The sequence below is a fragment of the Bufo bufo genome, chromosome 6 (assembly GCF_905171765.1).
Source record: "Bufo bufo chromosome 6, aBufBuf1.1, whole genome shotgun sequence".
NCBI classification, from domain to species: domain Eukaryota; kingdom Metazoa; phylum Chordata; class Amphibia; order Anura; family Bufonidae; genus Bufo; species Bufo bufo.
Window position 1 is genome coordinate 302,225,109 of NC_053394.1, and position 16,719 is coordinate 302,241,827.

A 16,719-nucleotide genomic window follows, 5' to 3' on the forward strand; every position below is an offset into this window, starting at 1 on the left:
AGTTATGACGACGAACTGCAGTCAGGTCCAGACCCCGATGAGGACGACGAGCATGCAGATGAGCTTCCCTAAGACGGTTTCTGACAGTTTGTGCAGAAATTCTTTGGTTATGCAAACCGATTGTTGCTGCAGTTGTCTGGGTGGCTGGTCTCAGACGATCATGGAGGTGAACATGCCGGATGTGGAGGTCCTGGGCTGGTGTGGTTATACGTGGTCTGCAGTTGTGAGGCCTGTTGGATGTACTGCCAAATTCTCTGAAACGCCTTTGAAGACGGCTTATGGTAGAGAAATGAATATTCATTGCACGGGCAGCAGCTCTGGTAGACATTCCTGCAGTCAGCATGCCAATTGCAAGCTCCTTCAAACGTTGCGACATCAGTGGCATTGAGCTGTGTGATCAAACTGCACATTTCAGAGTGGTCTTTTATTGTGGGAAGTCTAAGGCACACCTGTGCAATATTCATGCTGTCTAATTAGCACCTATATATGCCACACCTGTGAGGTGGGATGGATTATCTCGGCAAAGGAGAAGCGCTCACTAACACAGATTTAGACAGATTTGTGAACAATATTTGAGAGAAATGGGTCTTTTTTGTATGTAGAAAATGTTTCAGATCTTTAAATTCAGCTCATGCAAAATGGGAGCATAACCTCCAGTTATGGCTTTGGTTGGACATATACATTAGATAGTTGAACATCTGGCCACAGGCAGATGGGGATAAGCTGCTGCCCAGCACCACTGCCAGTATTTATCTCCCAGGGGAACAGGCGTATGTTGAAATCTAACATGCTGATTGTTCTTTTAATTGGGCTGCCCCCTAAACAAAGCTAAAACTGATCAACTATACTGTGAAAAATCAATTTAGACAATAATATAGAATTAAGATAATCAGTAGCTGAACCATAAAGGAGGGACCAGTATACTTTTATGGAGCTACCTAATATGATAGTAAGTGAAAAGCGGACTTATACCTGTGTAGATGACATTCGACTACGATGTTCTACTGCACTCTCATCACATCCAAAAAATCCCTGGTGAGGAACTAGATACTCCTCAGCATCCACCAAATCCTCCATGGCTGCATCTTGCAATAAATCGCTGTAGAACTGAGTAGTCAAAGGGCTGGACTGGGACATGAGCTCTTCATCCTGCAAATCACTGAAGGTTAGAGGGCTCTGGATGATACAAAGTAACCTTGCAATATGTTCTAACGCTAGATATATACCTCAATGACCACAAAGCGACTTGGATCTCGAGCCATGCGTGAAAACTCAGTGACTAGCTCCCGAAACTTGGGCCGGAACTCTGAGTCTATCATCCAGCCTGGTAAGAACACAAGTTGTCAAAATTGAAATACAATATTAGTAACAATTTTTTGTAATGGATCGGCAAGTTGGAGACTGCCATTACTTACACTTCACCATGATCATATACACATCAATGGTGCATACAGGAGGTTGAGGGAGTCTTTCCCCTTTCTCTAATAGATCTGGAATCTCTCGAGCAGGGATCCCATCATAAGGTTTAGCTCCAAAGGTCATTAGCTCCCACACAGTAACTCCTATAACAGAAAATGAACAGACGCTTGATATTTTTTGAGGAAGTAGGAGGAAATTTGGATGTTGGTGATGTTGCAATGTGTAGTGGAGGAAGCTGGTTACTGCAGCGCTGCTCTCACTGAAGTGAATGGGAGCAGTGCAGGATAGGTCATCAATATCAGATCGGCAGGGGTCCAATATGACAAGACTTCCTGTTCTTTGAGAGCAGCCAGATGGACCATAAAAGACTGGAGAGGCCTCATTGACTTCTATGGGAAATTTTTTGGAGGCATGTTCTGTAACCTGTACAGAGGTCAGGAAAGAGTAGATAAGCTGGGACATCACCTATTGTGAATGGTGGATCCTGTGTTACCTATATATAGAGGTACTATCTGTCATTCGAATCCCGACTGTGATGATAATGCTAGGGCTACTGAAAGGTATCTGTACAGAACAGGATGTTTCAACATGTTATTAAACCTAGTGGCTAGTACGAAATTTAAAACTACATATACAGTATCTCACAAAAGTGGGTGCACCCCTCACATTTTTGTAAATATTTATTCTATATTTTCCTTGGACAACACTGAAGATCTGACACTTTGATACAATATAAAGTAGTCAGTGTACAGCTTGTATAACAGTGTAAATTTGGTGTGCCCTCAAAATAACTCAACACACAGCCATTAATGTCTAAAGCTCTGGCAACAAAAGTGAGCACAACCCTGAGTGAAAATGGCCAAATTGTGTCCAAATGTGAATATTTTGTGTGTCACCATTATTTTCAAGCACTGCCTTAACTCTCTTAGGCATGGAGTTGCCTCTGGAATCCTCTTCCACTCCTCCATGACAACATCACAGAGCTGGTGGATGTTAGAGACCTTGCATTCCTCCACCTTCCATTTGAGGATGCCCCACAGATTCTCAATAGGGTTTAGGTCTGGAGACATGCTTGGCCAGTCCAGCACCTTTACCCTCAGTGTCTTTAGCAAGGCAGTGGTCGTCTTGGAGGTGTGTTTCGGGTCGTTATCATGTTGGAATACTGCCCTGCAGCCCAGTTTCCGAAGGGAGGGGATCATGCTCTGCTTCAGTATGTCACAGTACATGTTGGCATTCATGGTTCCCCCATTGAACTGTAGTTCCCCACAGCTGGCAGCACCCATGCAGCACCAAACCTTGACACTCCCGCGATTATGCTTGACTGTAGGCAAGACACACTTGTCTTTGTACTCCTCACCTGGTTACCGCCACACACGCTTGACACCATCTGAACCAAATAATTTTTTTCTTGGTCTCATCAGACCATAGACATGGTTCCAGTAATCCATGTCCTTAGTCTGCTTGTCTTCAGCAAACAGTTTGTGGGCTTTCATCTTTAGAAGAGGCTTCATTCTGGGATAACAGACCAATTTGATGCCGTGTGTGGTGTATGGTCTGAGCACTGACTGGCTGACCCCCCACCCCTTTAACCCCTGCAGCAATGCTGGCAGCACTAATATGTCTATTTTGAAAAGACAATCTCTGGATATGACGCTGAGCTTGTGCACTCAACTTCTTTGGTCGACCATGGCAAGGCCTGTTCTGAGTGGAACCTGTCTTGTTAAACCGTTGTACAGGGAGTGCAGAATTATTAGGCAAGTTGTATTTTTTAAAAATTAATTTTATTATTGAACAACAACCATGTTCTCAATGAACCCCAAAAACTCATTAATATCAAAGCTGAATATTTTTGGAAGTAGTTTTTAGTTTGTTTTTAGTTTTAGCTATTTTAGGGGGATATCTGTGTGTGCAGGTGACTATTACTGTGCATAATTATTAGGCAACTTAACAAAAAACTAATATATACCCATTTCAATTATTTATTTTTACCAGTGAAACCAATATAACATCTCAACATTCACAAATATACATTTCTGACATTCAAAAACAAAACAAAAACAAATCAGTGACCAATATAGCCACCTTTCTTTGCAAGGACACTCAAAAGCCTGCCATCCATGGATTCTGTCAGTGTTTTGATCTGTTCACCATCAACATTGCGTGCAGCAGCAACCACAGCCTCCCAGACACTGTTCAGAGAGGTGTACTGTTTTCCCTCCTTGTAAATCTCACATTTGATGATGGACCACAGTATCTCAATGGGGTTCAGATCAGGTGAACAAGGAGGCCATGTCATTAGATTTTCTTCTTTTATACCCTTTCTTGCCAGCCACGCTGTGGAGTACTTGGACGCGTGTGATGGAGCATTGTCCTGCATGAAAATCATGTTTTTCTTGAAGGATGCAGACTTCTTCCTGTACCACTGCTTGAAGAAGGTGTCTTCCAGAAACTGGCAGTAGGACTGGGAGTTGAGCTTGACTCCATCCTCAACCCGAAAAGGCCCCACAAGCTAATCTTTGATGATACCAGCCCAAACCAGTACTCCACCTCCACCTTGCTGGCGTCTGAGTCGGACTGGAGCTCTCTGCCCTTTACCAATCCAGCCACGGGCCCATCCATCTGGCCCATCAAGACTCACTCTCATTTTATCAGTCCATAAAACCTTAGAAAAATCAGTCTTGAGATATTTCTTGGCCCAGTCTTGACGTTTCAGCTTGTGTGTCTTGTTCAGTGGTGGTCGTCTTTTAGCCTTTCTTACCTTGGCCATGTCTCTGAGTATTGCACACCTTGTGCTTTTGGGCACTCCAGTGATGTTGCAGCTCTGAAATATGGCCAAACTGGTGGCAAGTGGCATCTTGGCAGCTGCACGCTTGACTTTTCTCAGTTCATGGGCAGTTATTTTGCGCCTTGGTTTTTCCACACGCTTCTTGCGACCCTGTTGACTATTTTGAATGAAACGCTTGATTGTTCGATGATCACGCTTCAGAAGCTTTGCAATTTTAAGAGTGCTGCATCCCTCTGCAAGATATCTCACTATTTTTGACTTTTCTGAGCCTGTCAAGTCCTTCTTTTGACCCATTTTGCCAAAGAAAAGGAAGTTGCCTAATAATTATGCACACCTAATATAGGGTGTTGATGTCATTAGACCACACCCCTTCTCATTACAGAGATGCACATCACCTAATATGCTTAATTGGTAGTAGGCTTTCGAGCCTATACAGCTTGGAGTAAGACAACATGCATAAAGAGGATGATGTGGTCAAAATACTCATTTGCCTAATAATTCTGCACGCAGTGTATAGTCTTGGCCACCATGCTGCAGCTCAGTTTCATGGTGTTGGCAATCTTCTTGTAGAGCAACAATTCTCTTTTTTAGATCCTCAGAGAGTTCTTTGCCATGAGGTGCCATGTTGAACTTCCAGTGACCAGTATGAGAGAGTGTGAGAACACCAAATTTAGCACATCTGCTCCCCATTCACACCTGAGACCTTGTAACGCTAATGAGTGACAGGACACTGGGGAGGGAAAATGGATAATTGGGCACAATTTGGCCATTTTCACTTGGGGGTCTACTCACTTTTGTTGCCAGTGGTTTAGACATTAATGGCTGTGTGTTGAGTTATTTTGAGGGCACACCAAATGTTTACTGTTATACAAGCTGTACATTGACTACTTTACATTGTATCAAAGTGTCAGATCTTCAGTGTTGTCCAAGGAAAAGATAGAATAAATATTGACAAAAATGTGAGGGGTGTACTCACTTTTGTGAGATACTGTATATATATATATATATATATATATATATATATAGTGACATGGATAATTAAAACAAAAATCTAAGAAAAAATATCTTCAACATAAAAAATGTAATCTAAACAATATGCCATTTTCTGATGACACATTATCTTTAAAACTCAGCTTGTTTGCAACATATTACAAAAAGACCTAGGTAAACTGGCAGCATAAGCAGGAGCATGGCAGATGAATGTTAATGTTGATAAATGTAAAGTAATGCACTTAGGCCATGGTTTATCAAGTAATTTAATTGATGCTACTTTTAAACTAGTTGATTATCTGCTGGGGCAGTATATTGTGCTGCACTGTGGTATTTGGATCTGCTGGGGCCACATATTGTGTTGCACTGTTCTGTCAATTTGGTCCTGCCTACAACATGGGGCCACTTTAAATCCCCAGTCCGCCCCTACCGAGCTCTTCTGATGGCAGGTGTCGGGGAAAAGAAGGCTTGTGCTTTTGAATTTCAACAAGAGGTGTTTGGCTCAGGAGGTATCTGGCAGCAGCTAAAGGTGGATTTACACGCCCGATATTTGGGCAGATTATCGTTCCTGGCGAACGCTCATTCCCGACAATCTGCTAATCTAAATGTGCCTCCGATCACCCGATGAACAAGCAAAACGCTTGTTTGTTGGGTGATCCTGTCATTCGTGCAGGCACATCAATTATCGTTTCTAGGCAGCAGATCGTACTGTCTAAACAGCGATCTGCTGCCCAAAAATAGTGCTGCTGCATGGGCACAAGCAATCGCAATAGCAATCCCTCGTCCGTATGCTGTGAAGGACATCGCTGCATGTAAATGCACTGGTCTCCTTCAGTGAACGAGCTGCTGACTGTCGGGAAGGAACACTTCCTTCCCGACAATCGGCTGTTAGATGGGAGCGTGTAAAGGGTTAGAATGAATAACGGCCAAATAAGCATTCGGCCCACAGCTATCTAAAGGGTATGGCCAGCTTAATGCTCACGAATATCATTTAAGATAGCACTGCTCACCATAGCTCCATACATCACTCTGATGGGTGAACTTCCGATGCAGAATAGATTCCAAAGCCATCCATTTAATGGGAACCTAGAGAACAAGATGCAGAAATGTTTGAGCCCATTGCTGATTTTAAAGGTGTGTACTGGTTAACCACTTCCAGACCGGGCCATTTACCCCCTTCCTGACCAGGGCTAATTTTGCAAATCTGACATGTGCCACATTATGTGGTAATAACTTTAGAATGTTTTTACTTATCCAAGCCATTCAGAGACTGTTTTCTTGTGACACATTGTACTTCGTGTTAATGGTAAATTTGAGTCAATATGTTTTACCTTTATTTATAAAAAGAAATCCAAAAGTTAACGAAAATTTGAAAAAATTCACAGTTTTCCAAATTTGAATCTCTCTGCTTTTAAGACAGATAGTGATGCCTCATAAAATATTCATTAATTAACATTCCCCATATGTCTACTTTATGTTGGCATTATTTTAGTAATATAATTTTATTCTTTTAGGATGTTAAAAGGTTCAGAATTTTTGAAACAATTTTTGAAATTTTTTGGAAAATTTCCAAAATCAACTTTTTTAAGGACCAGTTCAGTTCTGAAGTCACTTTGTGGGGCTTACATAATAGAACCAACCCATAAATGACCCCATTTTAGAAACGACACCCCTCAAACTATTCAAAACTGGTTTTAGAAATGTTGTTAACCCTTTAGGTATTCCATTGGAATTAAAGCTAAAAAGAGGTGAAATTTCAAAATTTCACTTTTTTGCAGATTTTCCATTTTGATAAATTTTTTCCTTGAACACAGCAAGGGTTAACAACAAAACAAACCTCAATATTTATTACCCTGATTCTGCAGTTTGCATAAACACCCCATATGTTGTCGTATACCGCTGTTTGGGCACATGACAGGGCACAGAAGGCAAGGAGGGCAAAATTTTTCTGGAATGGTCTTTGGGCACCATGTTGCATTTAAAGAGGCCCTGAGGTAACCCCACAATCAAAACCCCCATAAAGTGACATTTTGTAAACTACACCACCCATGGAATTTTTAAGGAGTGTAGCAAGCACTTCACTCAACAGGTGTTTCATAGAATTTTTAATACTTGGGTGTGAAAATGAAAAAATATTTTTATTTTATTTTACAAGAAAATAGTGCTTTAGGCTAAAACTTTCTTTTTCACAAAAGATAACAGGAGAATATCCCCCACAATTTGCTACCCACTTTCTCCTGAATACAGTAACACCCCAACTGTGATCGTAAACTGTTATTTGGGTATACGCCAGGGCTCAGATGGGAGGGAGCGGCATCTGGAGTTTCTAACATGGAGTTTTCTGTCAGGGTTTTTAAGAGCGATAACTTTTTTAAAAAATTTGTTGAATGACCTGCGTGAGGGCTTATTTTGTGCGGGAAAAGCTGTAGTTTTTATTAGCACCATTTTGGGGTACATTTGGCTTTCTGGTTGCTTTTTATCAAATTTTTTGGGAGGTGAAGTCACACAAAAACTGTTTGGTGTCATTTTTCGATATTATTTTTTTATATCGTTTACTTAATGGGGTAGATCATGTGATATTTTTATAGATCCGGTCATTACGGACGCGTCAATACCAAGTATTATTTTTTTTTTACGTTTTACACAATAAAAACATTTTTAGAAAAAAAATGAATGTTTTTGCATTGGCATTTTCTTACAGCCATATTTTTTTCATTTTACTGGCTATAGTCTTGTGTGAGGGCTTGTTTTTGTTTTTTTGCGGGACAAGGTGACGTTATCATTGCTACCTTTTTAGAGTACATACCACTTTTTGATTTATTGATTGATTGATTGATACTATGTTTTTTGTGAGGTGAGGTGACAAAAAAAAAGCAGTTTTGGCATATTTTTTTTTTTACACCGTTCACTTGATGGGGTAGATCATGTGATATTTTTATAGAGCCAATTGTTACGGACGCTGCAATACAAAATATGTCTATTTTTTATTTGTTTTACACAATAAAAGCATTTTTAGAAAATAAATCATGTTTTTGTATTGCAATTTTCTTAGAGCCATATTTTTTTCATACATTATGTTTTTTGGGAGGTGAGCTAAAAAATCTGTTTTGGCGTAATGTTTACTTTTGTTTTACAGTGTTTACCTGATGGGGTAGATCATATGATATTATAGAGCTGGTCGTTGCGGACGCAGTGATACCAAATATGTCTATTTTAGTTTTTTATTCTATTTAACATTTTTTAAATAATGGATTTGGGTGGAATTTTTATTTTTTAAATGTGAAACTTTTTTATTTTACACTTTGTGTCCCCTATAAGGTCATACAAGACCTCTGGGGGACATTTAACTTCATTTTTTTTTTTTTACTATTGACATAGTAGCCCCAGTTACAGGGGAAATACACCCCCCAGAGAGTCTGTACAGCATAATACTGCGCTGTACAGCCTCAGTGCAGGGCTGATCGTGGTCTATGGAAGACCCGTCAGCTTCAGCACTCCCCCAGCCTCGGCTGTCACATGACCACCAGGCCGGGACAGGAAGTGGCATAGCGATCTAGAAGGCAGGGAAATACAGAAACTGTCCCTGCCTTCTCTCTGGGGTGTCCTGCTGTCACTGACAGCAGGCCCCCCGCTCGGCAGCTGCACGATTAGCGTGCAGATGCCATCTCTGAAAAGACATTCCAGAATGTCCATTCAGAGAAAAACCGACTGCCCAAGGACGTTTATAGTAAATGGGAAGTGGTTAAGTTATTCCCTATTCACAGGATAAGGGATAGTTATTAGATCGGTGAGGATCAGATTGCTGGGACCTTCAATGATCATGACAAAAAGGGCCCTGTGATGCCTCATTTTCTTGGTATGTTGATCAGCACAGCCGTTCTCTGAGCTTACAGTCTGCAGTGTGTAGAGTTTGTAAGTGATGGCTGTAAGTCTAGAACATGTTTTATGAAGATATTAGACATTGCAGCTTGTTACCTTTCCTCCATCTGCATGATATTCTGTTTCATCCACATCCAGTAATCTTGCAAGTCCGAAGTCTGTGATCTTTACATGAGTTGGGTTTCTCACCAGAACATTCCTTGCAGCCAGATCCCTGTGCACTAAGCGGATGTCCTCTAGATATGTCATCCCCTTAGATTAGCAAACAAATGTAACAGTCAGTGGCACATTAGTGTATTTTAGATGAAGACGATGGCATGGGACCTGTACATGTTCAGTTTAGAGCAGGGCTGGCTCCAGATTTACGTGTCACAGTGGTCTCCTTATGCCTCCAGGTCTGTCATCCACCCAGTATACATCATTAATGGCTCCAGTGATGTTTTTGTCATCACTTTTGCCTTTTATTATGTGTTTTTTTTTGTAAGGCCTCATGCACTTAAAAGTATGTATTTTGTGGTCTGCAAACTGCGGAACCCCAAAATATGGATACTGTCCGTGTACTGTCCGCATCCATATCTCCGTTCCAAAAATTATAGAACATGTCCTATTCCGGCCCACAAAATGTGGTCACTAGCCTATTCATTTTAATGAGTCTGCAAAAAATACGGTTTGCAGACCGCAAAATACATAGAGTCGTGTGCATGAGGTCTAAGAGTTAGGGCTTATGCACATGAACGTATTTACTTTCTGTGGCCGTTCAGTTTTTTTTTTTACGGACCGTATGCGGAACCATTAATTTCAATGGGTCTGCAAAAAAACGGAAGTTACTCCGTGTTTATTCCGTTTCTGTATGTCCACATGTCTGTTCCGCCAAAAAATAAAACATGTCCTATTCTTGTCTGTTTTGCGGACAAGGATAGGCATTGTTACAATGTATCCGCAAAAAAATGTCACATGGACGTCATCCGTATTTTTTGCGGATCCATGTTTCGCGGACCGCAAAATACATGAGCCCTTACAAATATATTTCCTCCCATTTCTACCTCCAAAGAAAGCCCACCATAGGAGCACGGAAGTCATAGGTGACGTAAATGTTAGTGCAGCGCTTGTTTCGATAACCATAAGATTTTAATTTTTCTATCTTTCCCACACTAATGGCCATAACTTTATTTTTACATCGACACAGCTGTATAAGGTCTTGTTTTGTGTGATACAAGCTGTAGTTTTTTAAGTACCATTTTGCCATCCACAGAAATGTCAAATCTTTTTTCTACCTATAATATACTGCCATATAGCAATATACAGTATTTGTATTTACCAGTAAACCTGTGAAGAATATTACTGTAGTTTTTAGGTAGAGAAAATGCTTTCATAGACAACAGTGCAGCTTACAGCACACTTATAGCTCACTGTTAGTGTTTCTGCCTCCCATACAGCAGATCATAAGTAAGCGCTCATGCACACGAACGTATGTATTTTGCGGTCCGCAAAAAATGCGGATGACGTCCGTGTACATTCCGTATTTTGCCGAAGGGAACAGCTGGCCCCAAATAGAACAGTACTATTCTTGTCTGTAAAGCGGACAATAATAGGACATGTTCTATTTTTTTGCGGAACGGAAATACTGACATACGGAAACGGAATGCACACGGAGTACCTTCCGTTTTTTTTGCTGACCCATTGAATGTAATGGTTCCGTATACGGTCCGTAAAAAAAACAGAATGAACACGGAAAGAAAATACGTTGGTGTGCATGAGCCCTTAGGCTGAGCATTGTCCCCTCCAGTGGGCCTTGCCATTCGCCTAACCTTGCTGGTGGTAATGCCGGCTCTGGCTAGTAGATAATAGCATACCTTGGCAATTTGGACACACCAGTTGAGAAGATCTCTTGAGTGAATACGATCCTTATTTTCTCGTGCATATTCCAGCAGACAGCCATATGGCATGAGCTGAGTAACCAGTTGTACTGTGGTGGTCAGACAGATCCCCAGCAGACGGCACACGTACGGACTAGCCACCCCTGCCATCACATATGCTTCCTGGAAGAAGTAACAGAGCAATGTCTTATGGTTTATATGCTGCTACAGTATGTTATGCATTTACATACAGATATATCAGAGTTGAATTTGTCATCTGATTTTGTACATCCTTAACTTTCTTCAGTTGTACAACTCTTTAATATAAATGACTTTTATACACTAAAAGGCTGAAAATAAATTGACCCAACACTCTACACAGCTGAGAGTTTGCACCAATTGTCTCCAGCTTCGACAACCTCTCTGAGCTAAACAAACCAGAAGCACTAATCTCTCCATTGCCCTGATGCTTTGCTTCTATATTGGTGAATAGACTCTGCAACTGAAGAATCCAAAGCAAGAATCCAAGGCTGAAACTGGCATTTCTGAAATGGAGGATCTGCAAGTTGATTAAGCCCATTATTATTAAATAGGGATAATCTCTGTCTTTTTCTTGCAGAATCTGAGACAATCGTGAACATGCTGTCTCAACCTGTCACCACAAAATGCAGTGCAATCTACAGGCCGCATGATATAGAGCAGGAGGAGCTGAGCAGATTGATATATCGTTTCGTGAAGGGGTTGTCTGGGATATTGATGGCCTATCCTCAGTATATGTCATCAATATCAAATTATTCTGGCTCTCACCGCCGATCAGCTGTATAAAGAGGCTGTGGAGCTCCGTGAGTGCTTTATCAGGCACGTGGCCTAGGTGCAGCTCAGGCCCATTCAAGTAAATGGGGCTGAGCTGTAATACCAAGCACAGCCGCAATCTAACAGACATCCCTGTGCTTATAAAAGCTGTAAGGAGGCTGCAGTGCTCACCGGAGCTCCAGTAATTGCCACAGCTTTCTCAAACGGTTGATTGGTGTGTGTGCCGGGTGTCATATTGATGCCTTATCCTGAGGATAGACCATCAATATGAAAATCCTGGAGAATCCCATTAAATATCTGCTTTTTCTGACTTCAGTTGTACACGGGGAGTTGTTATTAATGACAGCATTCTCCATGTACATGTGTATACAGAGATAGCTGTCAGTCACTGATAGATGTACATGGAGGTGTGGTCTTGAGTATAGAAAAAGCAGAGACTTAAATGTATAAATTACAATTATACTGAATCTTTTCCCATAAAACTATATATCAATCTGCTCAGCTCATCTCCTGTTCTATACCATACTGCCTGCAGATTGCATTTTGTGGTGACAGGTCCTTCATCTTTCCATACAGATTTCTTCTTCTACAGGTTATGAACGTAGGAACAGGGCATTAGATAAATTCTCGTTTACTGACAGTAAATAGAAATCTGTGAAGATCTGAAACACAGTGAGGAAATGCATTAATATGACCACTGTACTAACTGTGCAAGATAAGCTAAGGTTTACTGAGTTGGCACTTTACTGCTGGGTCGTGTACTATTTGGGGACATGTCAGTGCCAAAGCCAGTGATTGACCACAGCAGCGTATGTGAGCCCTGGAAATTTACACTGAGAGTTTTTCAGGTAGTTTTCTATTTTTTTGCTAAAGCCAGAGGTAGGTGGATTCTCACGGAATAGAAAATATAAAGGATGGACATATAGCCTTCCTGGTGGATCCATTTCTGGCTTTAGCTAAAAAAACGGCATCAAAAACTGATATGGCAGATTTCCCAAAACACTGTGTGTAACAATTCTTATACTTAGATTTAGTTCTCCTTTAAGTTATCTGCTTTAGTTTTGCAGTAGAAATAAGGTGTAATACATCATTCTACATGCGGCCCTACATATATACAATTTTGTAGTACTCACATCCAGGATTTCCTTGTTTGCTTTTGGAGATGTGTTCTCTCGCAATACCTTGATTGCCACCTGGATTTTTACATTCTCTCCATCTGGGATCCATATGCCCTGAAACATATATCATGTGAGATAGAGATCCATGTTCCAAGAATAGGTCACAATTGTTGTCCTATCAAAATAAATGTCCCTACCTTATACACAGTGCCGAATGCACCGGACCCCAAAATCTTCATCTTCTTCAACTCTGTTTCCTTGAGGATCCTCATCTGAGCCTGGTTAGGCATTGCTCCACTGGGAGTCAAAGGTTCCACCAACTAGATGAAGAGTAAAGTGAGTGAGAAGAAAGCCTCGTCTAACACTCACTTTCATCATTTCACGCCGTGACCTAACCCCTCTCACCTCATGTTCCTGAAGTATGCGCTTTAAGGTGTGTTTCTTCTTCAACTGCTTCCTTCGTCTGATGTACAACACAAGGACCACTGCACATGTGACCAGGAGTAAGACGCTGCCTACCACTGCCACTATCATATAGGTTTGACTGTAGAGGAAAGTAATAGTAAAAAACGTAACACACATGGACCCAAGGAAAATCCGCTAAATCATACACTACACAGGCACTCACCTATTATTCACAATGATGGGGCACCCCTTCTCGTCTTGTTTATCACACCTGTCATGACATACAGACATTTTTGTCACAAAAGTGACCATTGTTCAGAGACTTTGTAGGAGATACATCAAAACCGCAAAGGAGCAGTCGCTCTTAGCAACCTATCAGATAACTTTATCCAGTTACAGATCTGCAGTAGGACTGGTTGCTATTAGAAACTGCTCCACTCCTCCGTTGCATAAGTTTTAATAAATATATTGATTATCATATTATGTCCACAGTGTAAGAATGAAGAGCACTCTCCCTCAACATAAGGAATAATTGCACTTCTCTATTTAGATATTCTTTGTTTATAGAATATAATTTGGCTAAGCCGTGATACTGTACGCAGCCCATAGAATGGCGCTATTTCTGGAAAACAGGCCTTTTTTTTTCCAATCTCATGCAACCCTTTTAAGTACATAAAGCTGTGGACAAGCTGCCAACTTTTTATCTTTGTTTTCTCAACTTGTTTAACTGCTGATAACAGAAACAGTTCTAACAAGGATTTCTATTCACTTGCAGCCTTATTGGATTTGCTAATGCTTCACATGGATGCAAAGGCAACATTTTCCCACTGTACCTGAAATTATTTTCCCATGAAATTCTTGGGGTCCATGAATCACACCCTGTTCATATGCTTGAATAGTGAATATAGACATTGCAGAGTGTGACCTCCCTCTTTGAGCCAGAATGCAGAGTTCTGTTCTACTGCTCTTTTGGACCTGTCATACCATCTTTAGGATGAAACCACACTCAAGATCATTACCCCAAATCTATAAATGAATCGTACATGTTTTTCCTGCAGCCATTGTGAATGTAGACAAATGCTTCACTTACGAATGGGAGCAGTTAACAGGACACAGCTGGCAGATGCCATCTTTATCTGCATACTTCCAAATGGGCACGTAGGAGTCAACTTTTTTCCCACTTGGACACTGATTAACACAAGTGGCCCCATCTTTGTAATGTGCACATTGCACACACTGATCTGCTAACTGCAAGAAAAAAAAGGAAGGTCTTAAGTTATGATGTCTAAGAGCATCCATTATACTGTGAAATGTATGTAATATATGAAATAGGATGCACCCACTGGGCCAAAGCATGTATTCGATGCATTCCGAGGCATGCACTCTGGGTGACATGCTATACATTGGCTTCCATTGATAATTTCTCTTGGATCCCTGAAAAGAGAAACAGTTGATATATTAAATGGTTTATTAGATATCATTTCAGAGTGATCCTGAACATCAGTACTCACCCCTCCTCAACATTGCAAGAATCCACACAGTCAAGCCCACGTACCAAACCATCACACTGCATACACTGGGATGCTTCACTGCCCCAGCACTCCGCATTGGCACAAAGATGAAAACATACATGGCCCTCTTCCTCTAAAAAAATACAAGAAAATATTACATCAATATTTACAAAGATATGGTGCCACTCAAGATCATAGGTACCACACTACGTATCTCTGGTTGACCACAAGCACCATAATGTTAGAAGCAATGTAGGAGGGACCTACATTGAATGTTGAGCATGTGAAAGACAACCGTGGCCTGGGCCACTTTAGTTAATTGGTCCTCTTGTCTGTATCACTACTTACCACACGTAGTTTGTGGCTCATTGCCGGTCTGCAGAATAGTCTGTCTGGAATTCCTGAATATTTTTGTCCATGGGACTGTGTCCAAGAAGCAGAGGTTAGAGTTCCCCTCTATCAGTACAATTCCACTGCTGATTTCTTTCAAAGACCGCAATCCGAGAGACGAGATGGAAAGATTGCGGATGACCAGAGAATATGCTCCACTGCAAAGGAGTTCAAGATGTAATATTTGATAATGTGCACTATTTAGTACAGTGTATTGCACCTTGAGAAGACCCGTGATGTTGTATTGTACTGAAGGAAGTACACTGCTCAAAAAAATAAAGGGAACACTTAAACAACACAATGTAACTCCAAGTCAATCACATTTCTGTGAAATCAAACTGTCCACTTAGGAAGCAACACTGAGTGACAATCAATTTCACATGCTGTTGTGCAAATGGGATAGACAACAGGTGGAAATTATAGGCAATTAGCAAGACACCCCCAATAAAGGAGTGGTTCTGCAGGTGGTGACCACAGGCCACTTCTCAGTTCCTATGCTTCCTGGCTGATGTTTTGGTCACTTTTGAATGCTGGCGGTGCTTTCATTCTAGTGGTAGCATGAGACGGAGTCTACAACCCACACAAGTGGCTCAGGTAGTGCAGCTTATCCAGGATGGCACATCAATGCGAGCTGTGGCAAGAAGGTTTGCTGTGTCTGTCAGCGTAGTGTCCAGAGCATGGAGGCGCTACTAGGAGACAGGCCAGTACATCAGGAGACGTGAAGGAGGCCGTAGGAGGGCAACAACCCAGCAGCAGGACCGCTACCTCCGCCTTAGTGCAAGGAGGAACAGGAGGAGCACTGCCAGAGCCCTGCAAAATGACCTCCAACAGGCCACAAATGTGCATGTGTCTGCTCAAAGGGTCAGAAACAGACTCCATGAGGGTGATATGAGGGCCCGACGTCCACAGGTGGGGGTTGTGCTTACAGCCCAACACTGTGCAGGACGTTTGGCATTTACCAGAGAACACCAAGATTGGCAAATTCGCCACTGGCGCCCTGTGCTCTTCACAGATAAAAGCAGGTTCACACTGAGCACATGTGACAGACGTGACAGAGTCTGGAGACGCCGTGGAGAACGTTCTGCTGCCTGCAACATCCTCTAGCATGACCGGTTTGGCATTGGGTCAGTAATGGTGTGGGGTGGCATTTCTTTGGAGGGCCGCACAGCCCTCCATGTGCTCGCCAGAGGTAGCCTGACTGCCATTAGGTACCGAGATGAGATCCTCAGACCCCTTGTGAGACCATATGCTGGTGCGGTTGGCCCTGGGTTCCTCCTAATGCAAGACAATGCTAGACCTCATGTGGCTGGAGTGTGTCAGCAGTTCCTGCAAGACGAAGGCATTGATGCTATGGACTGGCCCGCCCGTTCCCCAGAACTGAATCCAATTGAGCACATCTGGGACATCATGTCTCGCTCTATCCACCAACGTCACGTTGCACCACAGACTGTCCAGGAGTTGGCAGATGCTTTAGTCCAGGTCTGGGAGGAGATCCCTCAGGAGACCGTCCGCCACCTCATCAGGAGCATGCACAGGCGTTGTAGGGAGGTCAT

The 16,719-nt window shown here is 41.9% G+C and overlaps 1 protein-coding gene across 1 annotated transcript in view; it reads right to left on the bottom strand.

Annotated features, from left to right (window-relative positions):
* The window catches only part of ERBB2 (erb-b2 receptor tyrosine kinase 2), a 103,061-nt gene that overhangs the window by 6,260 nt on the left and 80,082 nt on the right, over positions 1 to 16,719 (bottom strand). Inside the window, exons 12-25 of the mRNA XM_040434745.1 lie at positions 15,125 to 15,324; positions 14,777 to 14,909; positions 14,609 to 14,699; positions 14,356 to 14,513; positions 13,489 to 13,536; positions 13,266 to 13,404; positions 13,058 to 13,180; positions 12,876 to 12,974; positions 10,927 to 11,112; positions 9,170 to 9,325; positions 6,205 to 6,280; positions 1,416 to 1,562; positions 1,227 to 1,324; positions 973 to 1,149 (exon numbers count right to left, since the gene is read on the bottom strand). Coding sequence (XP_040290679.1) covers positions 973 to 1,149; positions 1,227 to 1,324; positions 1,416 to 1,562; positions 6,205 to 6,280; positions 9,170 to 9,325; positions 10,927 to 11,112; positions 12,876 to 12,974; positions 13,058 to 13,180; positions 13,266 to 13,404; positions 13,489 to 13,536; positions 14,356 to 14,513; positions 14,609 to 14,699; positions 14,777 to 14,909; positions 15,125 to 15,324 — 1,831 coding nt within the window. The remainder of the gene's footprint in view (positions 1 to 972; positions 1,150 to 1,226; positions 1,325 to 1,415; positions 1,563 to 6,204; positions 6,281 to 9,169; positions 9,326 to 10,926; positions 11,113 to 12,875; positions 12,975 to 13,057; positions 13,181 to 13,265; positions 13,405 to 13,488; positions 13,537 to 14,355; positions 14,514 to 14,608; positions 14,700 to 14,776; positions 14,910 to 15,124; positions 15,325 to 16,719) is intronic.